The 21,351-nt window shown below is 33.2% G+C and overlaps 1 protein-coding gene across 1 annotated transcript; it reads right to left on the reverse strand.

Annotated features, from left to right (window-relative positions):
• Positions 1–1,609: 1,609 nt before the first annotated feature.
• Positions 1,610–20,949, reverse strand: LOC127737845 (uncharacterized MFS-type transporter YhjX-like). The gene is made up of 11 exons (XM_052248787.1): positions 20,827–20,949; positions 15,574–15,763; positions 13,193–13,319; positions 11,486–11,625; positions 11,056–11,173; positions 10,861–10,916; positions 9,178–9,298; positions 8,536–8,658; positions 7,411–7,620; positions 6,441–6,540; positions 1,610–1,745 (listed from the first exon to the last, which is right to left on the reverse strand). Exons 1-11 carry the CDS (start codon positions 20,906–20,908, stop codon positions 1,690–1,692), a joined length of 1,323 nt encoding a protein of 440 aa, XP_052104747.1. The 5' UTR covers positions 20,909–20,949; the 3' UTR covers positions 1,610–1,689.
• Positions 20,950–21,351: the final 402 nt, after the last annotated feature.

Below are 21,351 nucleotides of genomic sequence, written 5' to 3' on the forward strand. Positions count from 1 at the left end.
TAACATATGTAAATAATAAGATTTACAATTCAAATAGACAATCGCGAGAGTGAAACAGATAGAATAACGTGAATTCCAAACGAGGTGAAACAATGTCACATCACAAGGTTTAGCATCATTGGCATGTATATATTATTCGTCATTAAATCAACGTCATATCCGGTAACATGTGCCATGCAAGGAACATAAAGGGCTATGTGGGTCTAAATAAACTCATCTAAGACAGAGTTAATATGACTTCAGCAAGTTAAGACCCTGAGACATTGTAATACTCAATGTGTGTTGGTACTTGTCGTATTGAATATTTCAGTCGTTCTGCATCATGGAGTAATTTTTGAGTGTATCTGCCTTCTTTTCCAGACCAGATCAATACATGTACATATATGCAGTGTTTTATTCAAGTTCACGGTAATAAATCTGACGGAAGACGGCCTTTTGTGTGAAAAGACATCCTTAGAAATCCTTAGTTTTACATAACTCGATGAGCTGGGTATTTACTAACAAAATGAATCATGTAAATCATGCTAATTTTTTTTTAAACTGTTTAAACTTAAAAGATCTTTCGACTGGCTGCGTTTAACATGAATTTTCATAACCAATCCTTTATTGGGATGAAAAAACGACATGCGTAATTTTATATTGCAGTCAAATAAACTCATCATAGATACAAGGATTAAAATTCTGTACGCCAGACGCGCGTTTCGTCTTCAAAAGACTCATTAGTGATGCTCGAATCATAGTAGTTAAAAAGTCCAAATAAAGTACGAAGTTGAAGAGCATTGAGGACCAAAAATTCCGAACGGTTATGCCAAATACAGTAAAGGTATCTATTCCTGGGGTAGAAAATCCTTAGTATTTCGAAAAATTCTAAGTTTTGTAAACAGCTAATTTATAATCATGACCACATCAATGATAATTCATGTCAACCCAGAGGTGCTGACTACTGTGGTGATGATACCCTCGGGAAGGAAACCTCCACCAGCAGTGTCATCGACCCAGTGGTTGTAAATAAATTCATCGTAGATACCAGGATTAAAATTTTGTACGCTAGACGCGCGTTTCGTCTTAAAAAAGACCCATCAGTGATGCTCGAATCATTAAAGTTAAAAAGGCCAAATAAAGTACGAAGTTGAAGAGCATTGAGGACCAAAAATTCCAAACGGTTATGCCAAATACAGTAAAGGTATCTATTCCTGGGGTAGAAAATCCTTAGTATTTCGAAATCGGACAGCGTTTAGCCTCCAATTAAAAACTATCATTATAACCTCCTGTTGAAATAACAAATTATCTTATCGTTCAATAAAAACAGTGGATAGACATAATGACTGATTCGAAATCTTGGTTAATTGAGACATATGAATCTACTTTGTCAGAAATTTGCTCAATAAAACTTAATAGTCAGTAAATTGTGCATAGAGCTGCACATGCCAACGTATCGATACAATATAAAATGCGGTTGTCATCAAACTAATCAAGTGTAATGTGTGGAGTCGTGGGTCACATTTAAGCGCATTGATAGGACATTTTAGCGTTTAGACATTTTAGTCACCTCCTACAGAATTCCATATTTCTATTTCAAAGTATGGCGAACATAAAAATTAAATAGACATTAGACAACAAAACGTATTTATAAAAATATAACAAATATCTTAAAAGCCTTTACAATATAAATAGTTATCAACTGCACATTTAGATATGCTGGCCATTGGACTTCCTGACATTAAACTTGAATGCAATAATCACACCTGCAAAGAAAGAAAACAACCTATTTATACAATTTTCAGAATTGTATGGACTCTATGGAGAAGATATTCCTAAAAGAAATAAGATGTATAAAATTGATATTCAAGATCTATAACTTCTTTGACATCGACTCGTAGAACACTTTAAAGTTAAAGTCATCTCAAGACAATAGTTGCTAACCTTCTACGACATTTTGTATCTGGTAAAATGTTGTCTCATTGGCAATAATACCACATCTTTTTATTTTTATAATACTACTAGATAGAGGAAATTTACGACTATTTTCACTTGATTTTCTTACAGATGTCCTATTGCGGACACTAGTAGTTTTCGATATGACACTTTCCCTTCATCTAGTATAGGTTTTAAGGAAGTAGCAAACATAACAACACAAAACAAATGGTTATAAAATGTCGTTTAAGGGACATAACTCATGACTTCATAACAATTTTATTATATTTACTGATTTGTAGATAATTCTTATATGATTTGCATATCTACAAATATTTGATTCGGATTGCTCCGTTAAAATTTTTTCCCTTAGTTTATGTTGCCGAAACTACTTCTGTAACCCTCACTGTGATCTATTTATGCGCGATACACATTTGCGCTGTTTAAAGTTGCATTCTCTCTACATTAGTTCGGAATTTCGGTCAGTAGATGGCTACAATTGATGAAGAGCTCGTGTGAAGCTCGTGTGAAGCTCATAGACAAGTATAAAAGAATAACCCTGATTAAGCAGGGATATCTATGACAGAGATAGTATTCTCTCAAGGAAGTCTCTGTAGATGACACCAGACTTCACGAATCAATCCGGATATGACATATACCAGATGAAGGTGCTGCTAATATTTTGCTTCCCACACAATAAATTTAACCTTACACTTTCATGTTCAAAAGTCCTTTTGAAATTTTTTATAAGTAATCATTCGTGCGTGATGACTTGTGTAATCAAAGTGATCGAAATCACTGAAGGAAAGATTGGTAGAGATGGTTGAATAATTTCAAATTATATTTAGGTATGTTGTTGACCCCAATAAAAGCTTGATATAGCACTATTGCATACAGTTGCATTTACTGCAGTTCTTTAGAAAAGAAGTATTTAGTTTTTTTTTTGTGGATAAAATTAGCTAAATGTGAGTCAACGATAGTAGGTCCCTTAATTAACATAACAATTTCGTTTAAATTGCAATTTGAGATTTTAATCCACTAATGTTCACTGTTAGGATTTTAATCCACTAATGTTCCCTGTTTTATGTTTTATGTTTACATCTTTAGAAGAAAAAAAAAGAATTTATCAAGTAAAGAGTATTTTAATAATTAAAGTTCATTCATTATCCGTGTAGGAGATCTTGGACCAATAGATAAAGAGACTTGAAACTATGATGACCTTTGTCTGAATCAGCCTGAAAAAGTTGTTTTGTGAGCATTTTGTATATTGAATCAAAGGTTTACTATTGTTCTCCTCTAATGATCGCTAATTGATTTAAAAAAAAAAATGATTACACTGAAGATGAGTAGTTAGTTGAAGGGAGGTATACAGGAATTTCTTTTTGTTCATAACTTACGTGTTTAAAGTTTTTAATATATTGCCAAAGGATGGAGTTTTTTTTTCATTTTTGGTGCATTTTCTTTCATAAACAGTTAAATTTTAGAAGGTGAACTTATTTTGGCATCTTAACATGTCATTAATGATTTTTCAGAGAAAAAACTATGTAAATTAAGTTTTTTATCCTACATTGAACTTTTGATGTCGTCCCTTATTGCACTGATTTATCAATCACAATATAACCCTTACTAGATAAAATTGAGAATGGAAATGGGGAATGTGTCAAAGAGACAACAACAAGACCAAAGAGCAGAAAACAGCCAAAGGCCACCAATTTGTCTTCAACACAGCAAGAAAATCCCGCACCCGGCTTCAGCTTTATATATACAGATTTCATATTTCGTCTTTTCTCAAAAAGAAAACAGATCTTGTTAATCCTTAATCTTTTATCTTTCAGTCATTTTATGTAGTGTAGATCAAAAGTAATAGGTTAATTATTAAATCTGTCACATCTGTATATATTAGGGATGTCAACTCGGTGAAGATTTACTAATCGAGTACTCGTTGGATTTACCGAGCGATACTCGAGTACTCGCTCGGAAAAACATTTACAAAATGGACACACAAAATTATACCCATTTTACGTATTGTGGATCGTTGTCTTAAGGACTTAAAACCCTCAACATTATTACCTAGGACTATGTTAATAGTCCCAGGAATTTTATACCATCCTTAATAGCTCATTTACTACATGTACTAGATATGTTAACTTGCAATAATCTAATCAATTAATTAATAAAAATCTATAGAACAAATATTTTAATTTTGATTAATTTTATTAATATCTTATTTCCTAGGAAGTGCTCTTAATAAAAAAAAATTTCTGTAAGAAGGCAACAACATTCTAACATAAACCGATTAGTCGAGTATCATTTTGGTATTCGATACTCGGTACTATCGAGCGATACTCGAATACTCGAGTATCGTTGACATCCCTAGTATATATCAAACATTTGTTTATTCATTAATGAAGTCAAGTATTGTGTATTGAGTTGAATGATACAGTGTCTGCTTAACTATGTAAGACTGAATTCAATAAGTAATTTGGTCAATATGAGTGGCATTTAAATGGGTTGGACATTCCAAGTAAAGCTCCACCTTGACTCTGATTGTTTGCTGATTATAACAGTTGTCAACCGTACTGGTATTGTATCAATACACTTACCTAATCATGCTAATAAAACTAAGATACAACTAGCCAGCAAATTGACAAAACAATACATAATACATACTTAAATGAACTGTTCTAAAGACATAACCCAAACGTTGCCCAGTTCAAATGTACACATGTACACATATATAGGAATTATTGGGAACTATATTCAGTGTGTATAGATTTAGTACAAATAGTCGCTAATCTGTCTACTTTCTTATTGGGAGGCCGGTGCCTTAGAAAAGAATTAGAACATTAGTCGTAAGCTTATCTAAAACAAACAGAAATACTTAATAAGCTGTCGTAATATTGCCTCATTCTTACCTAGTAATGTATGTATGATACTGCAACCAATGCAATACAAAAAAGTACCTTAAATAGTTTGATGCGTATCCGAAAACTTATATTTTAAGCCCGAAGCTTAACTTAGCTTGCGTGATATTACCTCAACCTTGCCTGAAGATGCACACAGCAAAAACCCATTTCGTAAAATCAACAGTTAGTTTTACATATTTATCAGATCTACACCATAATGAAATGTTCCCCAAAACTACTAGTACATGAATTTTCATTGATGAACTGATGTGGATGTAAGCAAACATGGGTCCTCATAAGCCTTCATCAATGAGCAAAATCCATATTGTTTAGTAAGGCATAAAAGGCCCCGAAATGACAAAATGTAAAACAATTCAAACGAGAAAAAAAACGGCTATTTTTATTATAAAACAATAAATGAAAAACAAATGTTACAGATAGCAACCAGCAAAAACCACAAAAATTTCAATCAATTCAAACATGTAAACGAGCGCTCAATCCTCTCCCTATGAGAAAGTGGTGTAACAGCACAACATAGAACAAACTGTAGAATCAGTTGGAAAGGGCTTGACACGTGAGGTCGGCATGAAGCACAAACTATGTGTATTCGTTAACTTACGTAATAAGCCTGGCATTTATTTTTTCAGAAGCTTTCTATAAGGAGTTATATGCACAAGGTGTCACTATAGTTAAATGAGGCTCGATAGGCCAGAGTCGATAAATCCCCTCATAAATAATGAAACTAAGAATGGTAATAAAGTATGGTCAAGTGCACATTATGACAATCGGTTCGAGAAGGGTTAACATGGTGTCATTGCATTACAATAGTAAAAGAAAGGTCATAATTTCACAACCCCGCAAGAATTGTCAAAACAAACTTGATGATGGTATAGAATGGTGATATATATAGTATGGGTATATTACAGCTGGTGACAACAAATCGTGTCAAATAAGCAGACTTTCGGACAAACAGTCTTATGAGTTGAGTTCACAAGATATCATTGTTACAATAATAATAAAAAAGGTAGTCAAGGTTCCGTAACTCCAGCAAGAATTGTAATCAAACTTATGGTATAGTATGATCTTTTATATTAGATAAAACAATCAACGTCCGTAACTACCACACCAGTTGAAAATCTAACTAACGATGCAATATGGTTATGAGAATAAGATGACCTATAATCCTGATAAATTAGTATGTCACTGACCGATGAAGAGTATAACTATTACCCGCGGAATATGAGGTTGGAACAAAAAGTACTAAAATACTATAATTCAAAGGACAAATCATATCACGGCAAAAAAAAAATAAAAATAAGACAAACAGCATTTGTAAAACACTTTACAAGGAATCCGAACGTAAGACATGCACAACAAATCGTGAGTAAACTCTTTGTACTATTTCAATAAAGGTTTATATATATCAGTGATAATTTATTTTAAATGTAATAGAAAAATTATGTATACTTGATAATTTCAAATTTCGATATGAAATACTGTAATATTCACAAATTAGCAGATATAATTACGTATTATCTGCCGTTAAATCTCACAATAGTAATTGAGCGCTACACTTCATTAAAATTGTTCATTATAACTAATTTATACTGAAATACTTACTAGTCAAGGAAAATACAGCACACATCAAGTACATCCCGTACCACCCTATCACAGATTTCAGATTCTCAGATAAAATAGCCCCGATCGGAGAGGTTATCACCTACAAGAAAGGATAAATCCATTATTATTCATCATATTGATATCTGAATACATCTGTTCATACTGCTAATAATAATAGGGGGTGTTTAACCTTGTTCATACTGCGACGGACTTTCATTCTACATGTCAGTCCATGAAACAAAAATGTATAAACTTCACGTGTATAATATGAAAATAACATACTATTTTGGTGTGTCCGATTCCTTATCTGGATTCTTCTTGATAAGGAGCGTTCAAACTCAAAAGTTTAAAGTCAAGAACGTATGAGTTCTAGGCAGTATTAGGAGCTATATATGTAACATAAAAAAAAGCTAATTCCATTAAAGATCAACTTTGCCTGCGGGAATTGGAGCCTTCCTTTCTAAATGATTAATAAATTATATAATATCGAACAAATGTTCATACAAATAGAAAAAAATACTACCAGAATACGAGTTAAGTCAAATTGTTCCGTCTCTTATGTGTTAGTTTAAAATCGAAGCATTAAAGACCTTTGATAAATTTTTAAAACGAGGATTAGCACTAATATTGATATTCTCTACATTTCTACATTTATTTACTGTTATATCTTCAAAAATATACTTCATGCACATCAATTCCATATTCCCTTTCTCACGCGCTAATACTGAGATTACCTTTAAAATTTATACATAATTCCAAATGGCAAAAACAAAATATGCCATCTATCCTTAATCTATCACTAACTTGTACGTTTCCTACCTCTCAGAAAGGTAATTAGAAATACAAAAAAAAATAGGTATAGAATTCAAATGAAAAATTTAAGTGAATTAAAACCGTCGACTGCTGAGTAAAATCTGAAAGGTTCGGATTATTTTTTTAGGTAAAAGTATAAAATGTGTGCTATACTTACAGATGCAGTAAATACCATTCCATATATTATTGGATACTCTTTTTGGCCGAAAGCTTTTGACGTTGCTGTGGGTAGCAGTGAAAAATTTCCCGAAAAACATAAAAATAACAAACAAACATAAATAAGATATAACCCTTTCCCAGATAAACTTGTTAATCCAAATGAAAGAGTCAATGCAGCAAAACTTCCACAGGACAACATCATAGCAAGCTGCAAGTAGAAGAAAGAACGGCAGTTTTTCAATCGTATAAAGATAAATGTACCTCCCCCTCCCCCGTGAAATGTATACAGTAGACGACATAAGGAGTAGAACTGGTTTCCAACAAATTTTCTTTGGTTTAGTTTTTTTCACACATATACAACATGATAAAGGTATGTGTACATAGGTGTTCTGCTTTTGTTTTTACTTCAGTAAGACATTTTTCTATCTGATGCAGGTCGAAAACTCCTGTAAAGTTACATTATTATCTATAACATTAAAAATGCACTCGGTGTACTCGTTAGAAATATCATTAAGTGTTTAAATGCATTGTAAAAACATATTTTAAGTATAAGGGGAATGCATGGACTCTTAAGTAAACAAAATAGTGAAAGTTTATTAACTCGTCGGAAATTGGGGTAAGTCTCTATCTAAACAGTGCAGCAGAAAATCATCATCTGTAGTTTAAATCTTACCAATAAAGTTGTAAAAAAGGGGAAGAAGATACTAAGGCGGTAGTCAGAAACAGTTTTACAAAGACAGACCGGCACCATGGCCAAAAGAATAAAAGGCAGTAATTACCTATAGTTGTTATTATTTTCATGAATCAGGCATTTAGTTTTCTCGTTTCAATTGTTTTACATTTGTCATTTCGGGGTCTTTTATAGCTTATTAAGCGGTATAGGTTTTGTCCATTGTTGAAGGCCGTACGGTGACCTATAGTTGTTAACTTCTACGTCATTTTGTCTCTGGTGTAGAGTTGTCATTTGCAATCATACCACATCTTCGTATTTTTTAAACAGACAAACAACGTCCCACATAACACTACACATAAAACACATAAAACTAAATCTTGAGCAACATAAAATAAGTTGAACCCCGGTGCTCCGGAACGGTAATAAGTTGTAAATGTTTTATCAAATTACCCTAAATGAGTATTTGTCAGCTAAATGTCCCCACATAATTCTTCCAGAACCATTACAAACTGCTGCCAAAGATCCAACTATAGCTAAAAAGTGGTCATCTTTTATAAAACTTTGTCCATAGGCCTGTTTACGGAAGTCATAACAAATATTAAAAATCATCATGTCGAAGTTTTAAAGAAAAATAATAATGGTCATATCAATAAAAAATATAAACATATGAATACTATAACAAAAAACTGACAAAAAATATTTGAAATTTTATTGTGAGAATAATTAAAGGCTTCATATTGTGTCGAGCAGTGATATTTTACAATATCAATTTGCAGACAACCTGATAATCCATTTATCGGATTGTATTTGTGTATTTGCATGACAGAAAAAAGTGTTTTCTTTGTTTCACCAGCAAACCGGAAGATGTCGTAATAAGTTCGGATGAAAATTATCAACGTCGATTCATTCATTGTGACGTCTATGATATGTCTGGATCAAAGTTATTAAGGCCAGGCCAACGTATTTGACGTCTCAAAGCCGTGATATGCAATTTTATGAAGAGCTGAGCAGAGTGATACAGACAGTGGGAACACCGATAATAAATATACATATACATATATATAATCAAAAAAATATTGATAAATGCAATACCTTATATAATCCCGACACAAACTGTATACCTTGTCCATTAAACAAGTATATAAACCATAACTGGTAAAAGGCAGTTTGCTTAATCGCTTCTCTCCATGTAAAACTGGCCTCATTTTCTGGACTGCAACGAAAAATAACAAAGGATAGGTTGCTGTGAAATCACAGTTCAAAGATACATCAATAGTGTATACAAACTAAATACCAAACACAAAACAGATACAATCACACATACTTTGGTTTATTCATCTCTATTGTAGGCTATTCTCTAAACACGGGTCATGCACAGTGGAATAGGTATATCACGTTTATCTTACCACCATCGTGTCAGTGCCGCTGCTGTTTAACTGTTACTTCCCGGGCTAGTAAGTAGTTAGTGCTTCAGTATTGGCATCATTGACTTGATAAATTCTTATATTAATTTTCAGTTTACAAATTATGTAGTTCTGCTGAAAATAAGATTGCAACTTCCTCAGCGCAGATAATCTTAAACTGTTTAAATGTTTTATGTTTGACATGGTTTGATTCTCGTTAACATTTAATGAGTCTTGCTTCCAAAACGGCTTTGGTTAAAAAAATACACATGAAAGGTTATTCTAGAATCAACGTGATTTGGACACTGAAGGGTAACGATTGCACTCATTTTGCAGCAATAACTAAAAATTAAACATTGCATTGTATTATATATGTTCCGGACCATATGAGTATTTGGACCATACGCGTATGGTCATGCCATGCGCGTATGGTAATGACAATATGCGTATACTCATATGGTCTGACCATACGCGTATGGTCGGACCATACGAGTATTATACTCGTTTGGTTATTAATGGGTCGGACCATATGAGTATTTAGACCATATAGGTATTTTTCGAATAAATTCGCAGGAACACACAGCAAATTTTCCGAACCAAAAACGGCACACGTTACTAATCGAATTTCTTTATCTTTTTCATATATTGTCTGAATTTAGGTGTATCTATTATTTTATCTTCGTTAGCATCAATTTAAAGCGCCTTGTTCCTGGTTGTCGACTTTTTCGTCCGTAAGTGAAACCACGGGCGTTTGAGACATGTACCTATTTTGAGACATGTTCTTTTTCTTGATGTTTAAATTATTTTTCCAGAAACAAAATGTCTTCTAATGTTTACTTATTTTCATTTAATTGATGTCTTCTTGCCCCTAATTATAATTCTTAATGTTATTGTAAGATCGTATGAGTAGGAGCAAGAACACATTTTGAAAATAACTAAAAACAATTTGAAATATTTAAGAAATTCTAATCTAACAAACAAAATAATACTTACTTGTAAGTAAAATTCACATTGTTTCATTAATCATGTAACATTGATTACCATATGATTGAATATATCAAATTTTCATTTTAAGAAACTCTTAACTATGCGACACCTTTTCAACGTTAATCATCAGTTAATTACCCGGACCATACGCGTATGGTCGGACCATATGAGTATATACACATATGGTCATGACCATACGCATGTGGTCCAAATACTCAAATGGTCCGGAACATATATATTAATCATGGAAGGTAATTCTGTTAATAAGAAGATAGCTCCAGCCAAAATAAAAACATCAACGTGTTTGCAAGATACAGAGGTTTGCGGACGACGGAGCAGGCAAGTTATTTCATTGGTTATTATCTCCTAATATTATTCAACATACTTTTGAACTACACCTTCGTCTTCATCTGCACCCATATTCTGTGGTAACAACTGATACTAAATAAATTGAGAAAATAGCAAATGTCAGCGGCATTCATAGTATTATGCATTTATAAAAGGTCAGAGATGTACTTTGTCGTTTAAATTTAGTTTCATTTTATTACTTATCGATATAAAAGTGAGGACAAATTCTTACTTGATGAGGAGGATCAGCTAACATCAAACATCCAATCAACTGTAGAGCAGCATAACATCCTCCAAGTAAAAGGAAACAACTTGGTACTTTATCTAATACTGCATTTTCTGTAAAATATCTACAAAAAGATTGCGCTCTATCATATTTTGATATGAGGTAGTCTTGAGAACAACATTTTTGTGTACTGATAATTATCTAGGACTAATATGAAATAAATGCAATTTGTTACGTTCTGACATAAGGATAATGTTTTATATAAGCTGAGACTCTTGTCTGGCATCCTGGTAAATGTTCCAGGCAGACATAGAAAAGAGTTCAAATCCTTAACATAAAAAACTACTGTGAGACTATATTTGTTTTTATGTGATCAATAAAGATTTCTGAAAGTTTCAATTTACAGAAAGGATGGTGTTTAAATATCATAACTTACTTGTCTCCCGCAACTTTCAGATCTGCTTCTTTATTTTCTGGATTAAGAAAAACTGTTTGAATTTGATCAAATATAAAGGCTCCACTTCCGAAGCCCGCTACAACTAACCCGCTTACAAGTCCTTTATGTTCAGGAAACCACTATATAAATAACACATTACCAGTAATTACTGTATTAAGTCTAAATAAATGTGTTGGAGTAAATAAAGACTGTCATCGGAACGCTGTTTGAACAACATAATCCTGTAGTTGGTATCTCTATAATGGGGAAATATACAGACTAGTAGTTGCATAAGCTTGACAATAGAGCAAACGAAGCCATGATTTATTACTGTCTCTAGTAAAGAGAACTAATTCTCAACGTCAATGAAGTTCGTTAAATGTCCTGATGATAATTCTGATCGCCTATACATCGATAAGGGGGGAATAGAAAATAATAATTCATCTGCACGTCAGTGCATCCGTTCACCTCTCCGTTATATTTTCTTGTTGTTTTGCGCCCATTCTAGCATAAACGACCAGATTTCAACCTTTTTTTAAAGGAAATGTTGGGTATACAAGTTCTGTTTACGAGACAATTTGAGTAACATATATTATACATGTTAGGAAAATACCCTTTACACTGGGGATACTAATCGTCGGGGACACGGCAGTGCGTCAACAAAATTTGAAATAAATTATGCAAATATAGTTTAAGATATACATGCAGTTGAAATAACTATCATATAACAGTGATAAAATTATCAAAAGAATATATCAATTCCTTTTCATAATATTAATATCAAATAAAGTCACATATAGCTACATTTGTAAACCTACATATGTGGAACAGGAACGGTCCTTCCGGAGCACCTTAGAAAAAAAAACTCAACTCTGTTTTTTTTAAGGAAGGAGTCGTATTGTTCAGTATTTAATTTCTATAAAGTGTTTTGTAGACTTTTGTTTATCTTTTCTTCGTATTTCGTTTTCGCGATGGTTTTGTCGGTTTGTCTTCTACTTAAGAATTTTGAATGGCCCTTTCGTATCTTCTGCCTCTCTTTTGTACAACTTGTTATACAAATGTTTATGCAAAGTATAAATACTTCCATGTATTTAAAATATACGACGTCAAACAATGCAATAGGTTGAGAACTTTGATAAGGTATACTTTAACTAAAGCATCACATTTATAAAAAAAAAATAAATACATTATTGAATGAAACAGATTACTACGACATCAAAATTATTGTGATGGGATCTAGTTGTTGCAAAAAAACGTAGACCTTAAATTTGTATGTTGATTTTTCTGAATCACAGTTTGAATGAGACAATACCTCAGCTATAATTAAAAAAAAATCATTTTCTGTAAAGATAATCTTCTTGTTAGTGTACATATACATTTGTTAAAAAAGGCAAAACCCAGGTTATATACATATAAGATGTGAAAAAACAATCACTCAGTCTAGTTTTTGTCACAGTGCGGCCTTCAACGATGAGCCTTGTTTTCAAAGTAAATAATAGTCCAACGATCAAATTGTAACATTTTGTTTTTTAAGAAGGACGAAAGTATGATTAGTATAGAACGCAGACCATAACCTGGAAAGACGAAATCCATTTAACCTTTATTGAGGCCATTTATGATTAATATGTGTCTAATATTTTCTGGTCATGGAACACCATGATACTTCAGATGTTGATCGAATAAAGCTGCTAACAATTAAGATCTCACCTTGTGTCCACAATTGATAGGCACAGCATAGGCAATTCCAACACCTAAACCAAACATTAAACCATACGTTACCACGACAAGCGCGAAAGATTTCTGGACGGAGAAATACGTCAGGGCGACTCCGCCACTAAAAAAATATCAAAGTGAAGACAATTGTAAATACAGTGAAAGATAAATTCTTCATACAGAAAATAAATAATGCATTATGTGTCCTTTTAACCTTTTCTCTGCAAATCCTTCAGAATTGATTCTTTGATACTTAATCCTTAAAGAACGAAATTGAAGATCATTGAGGACCAAAATTTGTTCAAGTTCATGCTGAATACATATTCATGTTCTGGTAGAAGTATGCTGTATTTTAAAAATGCATGCAAATAGCAGCAGTTATCTTTTGGCGTAAACATTTCTATTTGTAGGAATTATGAAACTTAATGTTTTATCTTGAAGTCATACAAACGTAAAGAGAAAATTGAGTTCCGTAATATTTTTTTCAATACCTTTTACTTAAAAGAGTATTGTATTTTGAATAAGTATAATCGAGGCAACCATATACTACAACTAGAAGATACACATGTATAAGGCAACCAGATACTACAACTAGAAAATACAGATGTATTAGGCAACCAGATACTACAACTAGAAGAAATGCATGTATCAGGCAACCAGATACTACAAATAGAAAATACACTCGCATGGAGCAACCAGATACAACAACTAGAAGATACAAATGTATTAGGCAACCAGATACAACGACTAGAAGATACACATGTATTTGACAAACAGATACTACAACTAGAAGATATACGCGTATGGAGCAACCAGATACTACAACTAGAAGATACATATGTATAAGTCAACCAGATACTACAACTAGAAGATACACGCGTATGGAGCAACCAGATATAACGAATAGGAGATACGCATGTATTAGGCAACCAGATACTATAACTAGAAGAAACACGTGTATTCGGAAAGCAGATACTAAAGCTATAAAATACACATGTATGAGGCAACCAGATACTACAACTAGAAGATGCACATGTATGAGGCAACCAGATACTACAACTAGAAAATACAGATGTATTAGACAACCAGACACTACATCTAGAAGATACACTTGTATTAGGCAACCAGATGCAACAACTAGAAGATACACATGTATTAGGCAACCAGATGCAACAATTAGAAGATACACATGTATTAGGCAACCAGATGCAACAACTAGAAGAAACACGTGTATTCGGAAAGCAGATACTAAAGCTATAAAATACACATGTATGAGGCAACCAGATACTACAACTAGAAGATGCACATGTATGAGGCAACCAGATACTACAACTAGAAATTACAGATGTATTAGACAACAGTAATATACTACATCTAGAAGGTACACTTGTATTAGGCAACCAGATGCAACAACTAGAAGATACACATGTATTAGGCAACCAGATGCAACAACTAAATGATACACATGTATTAGGCAACCAGATGCAACAACTAGAAGCTACACATGTATTAGGCAACCAGATGCAACAACTAGAAGATACACATGTATTAGGCAACCAGATGCAACAACTAGAAGATACACATGTACGAGACAACCAGATGCAACAATTAGAAGATATATATGTAAGGGTCATTTAGGGTTAAGTAATATTGTTTATAGTACTTGGACAAAAATCTTTTTAAAGGAAATGCTGATACCTTCATGAAACATTGCAAACAAGTTGCTTATTTAATAAAAGGAAAAGCAAAACGTGAACCCGAGACCGCGGACTGGTCACCAAATACTTTTTGCTGAATTTATTTTTGCTTTTGGAAGAGGGCAAACTTGATCTGCATTTTGTAGTACTAAGCATTGTGTATAAGTTTCATAACATTTGGTTGAGGCAAACTTAAGTTAGAGAACGGAAACGAAAAATTTGTAAAGGGGCATAACTCTAGAACGGTACAAGTGATGGCACTAAAATTCAAACTTAATCTGTGTTTTGTGGTAATAAGCATTGTGTATAAGTTTCATAACATTTGGTTGAGGCAAACTAAAGTAAGAGAACGGAAACCAATTTCGGGACGTACGGACGGACGTACAGACGGACAAGGGTAAAATTTAATGCCTCCTCCGGTACGGCGGGGGCATAAAAACTCAAAAACTTTACAATTCAATAAAAATAATAGCGAATAACCATGACTTTGACTCATCGCCGTAATTTGATATAATTATATTTAACTGTCAGCTCCTTGTATGAATTTTCCGAAACATTAAATGTTAGTGTTGTTTGTAAATAAAGATAGTTTCTTACAGAGATTTTCAAATCGTTAGAAAAATGTCTCTGATAATTTGTGACGAGACGGTATTTTAAAATAATTTATGTGTAAAGTACCTGGATATCCATGACCCGATCAAGGTAGTCCATCGTGGCCCTATCTTCTCATACATAAATCCTCCAATGAACATTGACGCTCCTTGTCCCATGGCTGCTGAGGAAAATATCCAAATACTTCTAGAGTACGTCAAATCGTTATCGATATCCTTTTGACGCAGATAAGACGTTATATAAGGTGTCATGTTTCCTAAGATAATGAAAATGACTTCTTAGTATTTCAACATTCAAACGCGTAAAAGTTTCCAGATAAAATTGATGAAATTCAATGTTTAAGAATTGACAGGGTTAATGTATTCAGTCTGCTTTGTGTGTACATCAATGTACGAAGGAGGTGTGGGATATAAGTCAGTAGAGACAATTAATCAAAGATCTAGATTAAACCGTTTGAACCTGAATTTTGAAAACACTCTTCTGTTGTTTTGCATCTGGAAAGCAGAGACAATACCAATGTCTCCTCTGAAACCACTTGGTCGGATGACACTGACTGAACTTAAGAATGAATCTGGCTGATGGCCATATCAATGTCACAACTTAAAGCTCCAACTCTGAACCAAGGCAGCAAGGTAAAGTTTATCTGATTAACTGAACAATTTTCGACATCATATCTGAAAGCGCGTTTCTAAATGAAACCAATCTTGTTTTTGTGGAGTTGCTTTAAAGTGTAACAATTTACGCCTGTCCTCTATCCAACATTTAATGCTTGTTTGGTTTTTAGTTTTTGTATAATTGTTTTGTTTGTAATTTTATTTTTGTTTTTATTTGTTTTAGGTTTTTTTTCCATTTCTAATCAGGTATGAAACCATGCCATTTCCAAAAAGGGAACGTTAGTTCATAAGCATCACTTGCTGAACAATCTCTTTTTGGTGTGTGTGTGTGTTTTTTTTTTATTTGCTCATACGTAAAGATAACTAACAAGATCTCCAAATGAGACTATTTTGGCAGTTTTGCATAAAACGAAAGAAGTTTCAAGTCCTAAGTAAACGCAAATATTTAAGACAAATTTTAGAATATAATTGCTGATATCTGACAAATTGATGGCTTGAGAACAATATGTAACATTTGATATAAATTGGGCCAAACTTTACATGACTTTCCTTTACCATACTATCTGGATCTAATACAACCTTTGCAATTGAAACTACTTTTGATGATTATAATTTTCCCTAATAATTTCATCGACAGCTTATCATATTATTCACTACCTTTTTCTCTACCTGCTTTTGGTTGTCACTTTTTAATAGAATTAATTTACATATAGTTATTTGATAAAAGGTAACAGATCATAGATTGATCATTTCTCAATTGTCAGCAGTCCTTTTGCGCCAATTACTGTGTTTCAGGGGTATCATTTGCGCCATTTTTTTTTTCAAATGTATCAATTGCGCCAATATTCGGAACTCATTTGCGCCAATTTACCTGAACACATATTGATCGTACATATTAAAGATTTATATATATTTATTCTTATTTTTGTCTTATAAATTTGTATTCGTGAAATAATTGTTACTCTTGTTGGTGAAAGGTGAGTATAAATAATAGGATTAACATTATACTAAAGGTATGTATATAAACCAACAGGTGAACACTAATTATAAAAAGTGTTCAGTGACGAATATAAAAAAAAATCAGTTTAAGAGAAGTCTTTGCTTGGACAACATGGATATTACTATAAAGAAATTAGAATCGAATCGAGGGGAGCCAGTTGTTGTTTAAGATGGCCATAAATTTCGTCCAGCTTCTATTAGACCTTTTCAACAACTCTCGACACCGACTAATGACACCTACAGTTTACAGGTAAAATGAATGGGTCGTCTCAAAATTGAAAATCATTCGTGAATAGTATTACGTTTTCACCTTCGATTTATCGTTTTACACTATTTTGACGAAAGAACATATTTCAAACAAAAATGAATTATATCTCTCTCTTTTGTATAACATTATAATTACATGTATTTATACAACATTTTACGTTGAATTTATTAAACCTTCAAATATATAATTACTGCAATCATTTCACATCGTAATCTGCCTTTTTTTCTACTTAAATGTTATTATGTGAGTATTTAAATAAGCGAGTCTGTCAATGCAGATTGTTCCACATGCCAATGGCGATCAATTCGTTTTTGTAATACTATTTATGAAATTTGCGGATTGAACATTGTAACAGGACTGCCGTCTGTCCGCTAGAGTTTGTCTATCACAACCGATCTTCACGTTACTTTTTGTACACATTCAATTTTGGGAGGTGTAAAAGCCTATTGGTTTAAAGGTCAAAGGAAAAGGCCACATCGATCATTTAGTTACGAGGGATTACTCCGCTTTAAAATACCATGTTAAAGTTGAGATGTTTCCTTAATGAACTGGAAACATTAACGGCACCATTTTTTTTCTGCGCCACATGCGCATTTTGACAATAAATGTCTCTTCAGAGATGCGTATGGTATTTACATCTCACAGAGCTTGTTTTCATTGCAGTGTCTTTTTGGAAAGTGCCGAACCGATTGATCGTTATAGGTTGTCCGTGTCCCGAAAGACAACATACCTTGTCCCTTTGTCGTAGATTCCTTTCCCTGTTGCAGAAAAATGACCTTCGTGTGTCTGGCAAGAAGCGAGAACTGCCTACCCTTCCCCTTTTCAGGACATAGCTTTGGTTTTCTACTCTTTTCTATTTTTGCCATGCATAATGGTTTTTAAGTTTCATCTCTGACCATACATAGGGGAGGTTTTAGATCCATATAAACTAGTAAAACCCCGCCGCATGTTTTATGCTCCTGAAACAATTCCTGAACAAGTTGGTCACAATAGAATTTTTAGTTTACAATTTGATACTTTGACATTATGCTTCGCTCTTATATTTATTTCCTTTTTATTCGATCAAAGATAGTAACTTTGTTTCCTTTTTTTTTCTTTTTTGGAGTTTGGGATGGGGTCTTTAACCAAAATGCAGACCATGCGGTAACTCTGAATGTCTGTTTTATATGTTGCATTGTGTGATTTTTTTCCTACTGCGGAAGTCATAAAAATAGCAAGAGAACGAAAAAAAAATCTTACGATTTGAATCTGAATCTGAATCAGCAGAGACACCAAGGGCCTTTAAAAATCTTGGTATCTATTTTGTTATGAATTTATTGTACTCCAGCTAATTCTCGCGAATGAGGTTCAATTGTTTTGCGCTATTTTGCTTTAAGTTTGTTTTGGTCGTACAACATTAGGGCGAGGCAATTCATCAGCTTCCTCCTCTCTCTTGTCCGCTACGGCATCTGGTTGCCGGGGCTCAGGTCAAACGACGGCACAGTAAACCGGACAATTTAAAGAGAAATAGTCGAAATTTAAATTACATTGTCGCTGAATATCGATTTCAAGTTGAACATCAAATTGGTGAATTAAAAAGAAATAAAGTAATGAATACCATTGAGGCATCCGAAGCCAAAATTAACAGACATTGTAGAAACATGTACCGCCCTTGTCAACAGACATAAAATATTGATTAATTAAAAATCTACTACAAAAATACAGGTTTGTTTTTTGTTTTTTTTTTCATTTTCAAACTCGACGTCTAAAAGAAATGAAACATTGAAGTCCTTCCTTTTCTTCATAGTCAATTCACAAATAAGTTTAATTTTGATAAGCAAATACTTTATCAACAAAATAAGGTACGGTACTCAACAATTACTTTTATACACGTCAAGTTGGATAGTTGTCTAATTGGCAATCAAAATAATCATATGCGATCAATATTATTTTTTTAAATTTTATTTTTGAGACGACCCCTCATATCTCACCTGTCGTAGTCGTTCTCAATTGTAGATGTAGACAATTGTTGAAAAGGTCTATTAAAAAAAGTGGAGAAATAAGATGGCGATGTACTACCAAAAACTGCAGTGCTACAGCTTATACCAATGAGCAATGTATAGCTGTTTTGAGTGGAAATCTTGCACATATACATGAGACAGATCCACAAAAGTTATAGCGTCAAATACTACGCACGGCATGCAAAAGAAAAGCTACAGAAAATATATCCGAAAGACCAGCAAAGATCATATGTTCGGAGCTATTTCATCATGAAGAGGAACATCTGCAGAAAAATGTTTTCTTTGCTTAAGGAATGTTGTGAAAGGTTTAATCTTCAAATGAATTTTGCATCTATGCATGTAGATTTTGAGGAGAGAATGCATGTTGTCGTTAAAGAGTTTTTCCCAGGAATTATCATCAAGGCATGTCGTTTTCATCTTGGCCAAGCATGGTGGCGTAAAATACAAAATCTTGGACTAGCAAAAGAGTATAAAAAAGTTGGCAGTGATAGTAGCAAGTGGTTACACCATTTTTTTGGATTAGCCTTTCTGAACCCAGATGAAGTAGGTGATTGCTTTGCTGAAGATTTGATACAGGATATGCCAAAAGACAAGAAAATAGAAGCGTTTGCTGACTATGTTTTAGCCACATATGCTGATGACAGTGCTTTGTTCCCACCATCCATATGGGCCGAAACCCCATCTACCGCAAGACGTACTAATAATGGAGCAGAGGCATTCCACAAGAATTATAATGAACTCTTTTATTCATCCCATCCTTCCATGTTTGTGTTTTTGGACAATATAGTAAAGTGTCAAGCTACAACATACATTAAATCGCGAAGTACGCATGCACCAGCAGTTAGAACTAGACATGTATCAGAAAAGGAAACTTTTGCCGTTCAAAAGTACATGAAATATGCAGAAGGAGAACTCAGTCGCAGAGACTTTATATGTGTAATGAGTTACAAATTCCAGCCTTTAACTTCTTAATCAAATATATATGATGTCCGGCTGTACATAGTTTTATGTTTTAAAGTATTCCATTAAATGACTTAAAATGACTTTAACTCCGTCAGTGAAAACTGCCGGTCCCAAGCCCGGATAAAGGAGGAGGGAAGTCATTTTTCTTTTAATTGGCGCAATCGTATATTTTATTTTTGGCGCAAATGAAACTATGTAATTTTAAAACAGGTGGAGCAAACGTAGCATTGGATAAAAAAGTATTGGCGCAAAAGGACGCATTTTTGGCGCAAACGGATCTCTCCCTCTCAATTGTGACAGTATACATCTCATACCTTTGGGCCATACTAGACATCCTGATCCACTTTAATAGTATTAGATACACATACATGTGTATGTACCGCATGGCTAGTCCTTGTCCCAGACTTTAATATATAATTTTATTTTAACTTTAATTTAAAAAAGAAAAATGTTCATTTTACCAATAATTACTTACCAAATGTGTAAATAGTTCCTAATGTCAAATGTACAATTATTCCAGCAACTACAACAGAACACCCCCTCCATTTGACAGTCATTTTAGGTTTATCAAATGTAAAAATAAATAATTGTGTTTATGTCAGTCACATTACGCAAGTCACGTGAGACTCTTATCAGTATAGAGATTACTATAAATTATCACATATATAGGTTATTAGTTAAAATCCAAAATTTAAATTCAAACTAAATGCATTTTCTTTCATAATACTTCATGGTTGACGAACAGAACAATTGATTATGGAAAATAAAACCTAAATTTAACATTTATCTTTTTATCTTACATTAAAAATATGTTGAACACGATTACTTTGGACATCACATAAAATCTTGTACTTCTTCCACCTATATTTAATTCGTTATGAAATTCATTATGAAATTCATTTGGAAGTGCAGTTGCCAGTATTTGAATACACAAGAATGCATGATTGCTTTACCTTTCGACCAAGTACTTTGAGTTCGATAGCTCTATCATGGAATTCGT

Source organism: Mytilus californianus, unplaced genomic scaffold, assembly GCF_021869535.1.
Source record: "Mytilus californianus isolate M0D057914Y unplaced genomic scaffold, xbMytCali1.0.p SCAF_4, whole genome shotgun sequence".
NCBI classification, from domain to species: Eukaryota; Metazoa; Mollusca; class Bivalvia; order Mytilida; family Mytilidae; genus Mytilus; species Mytilus californianus.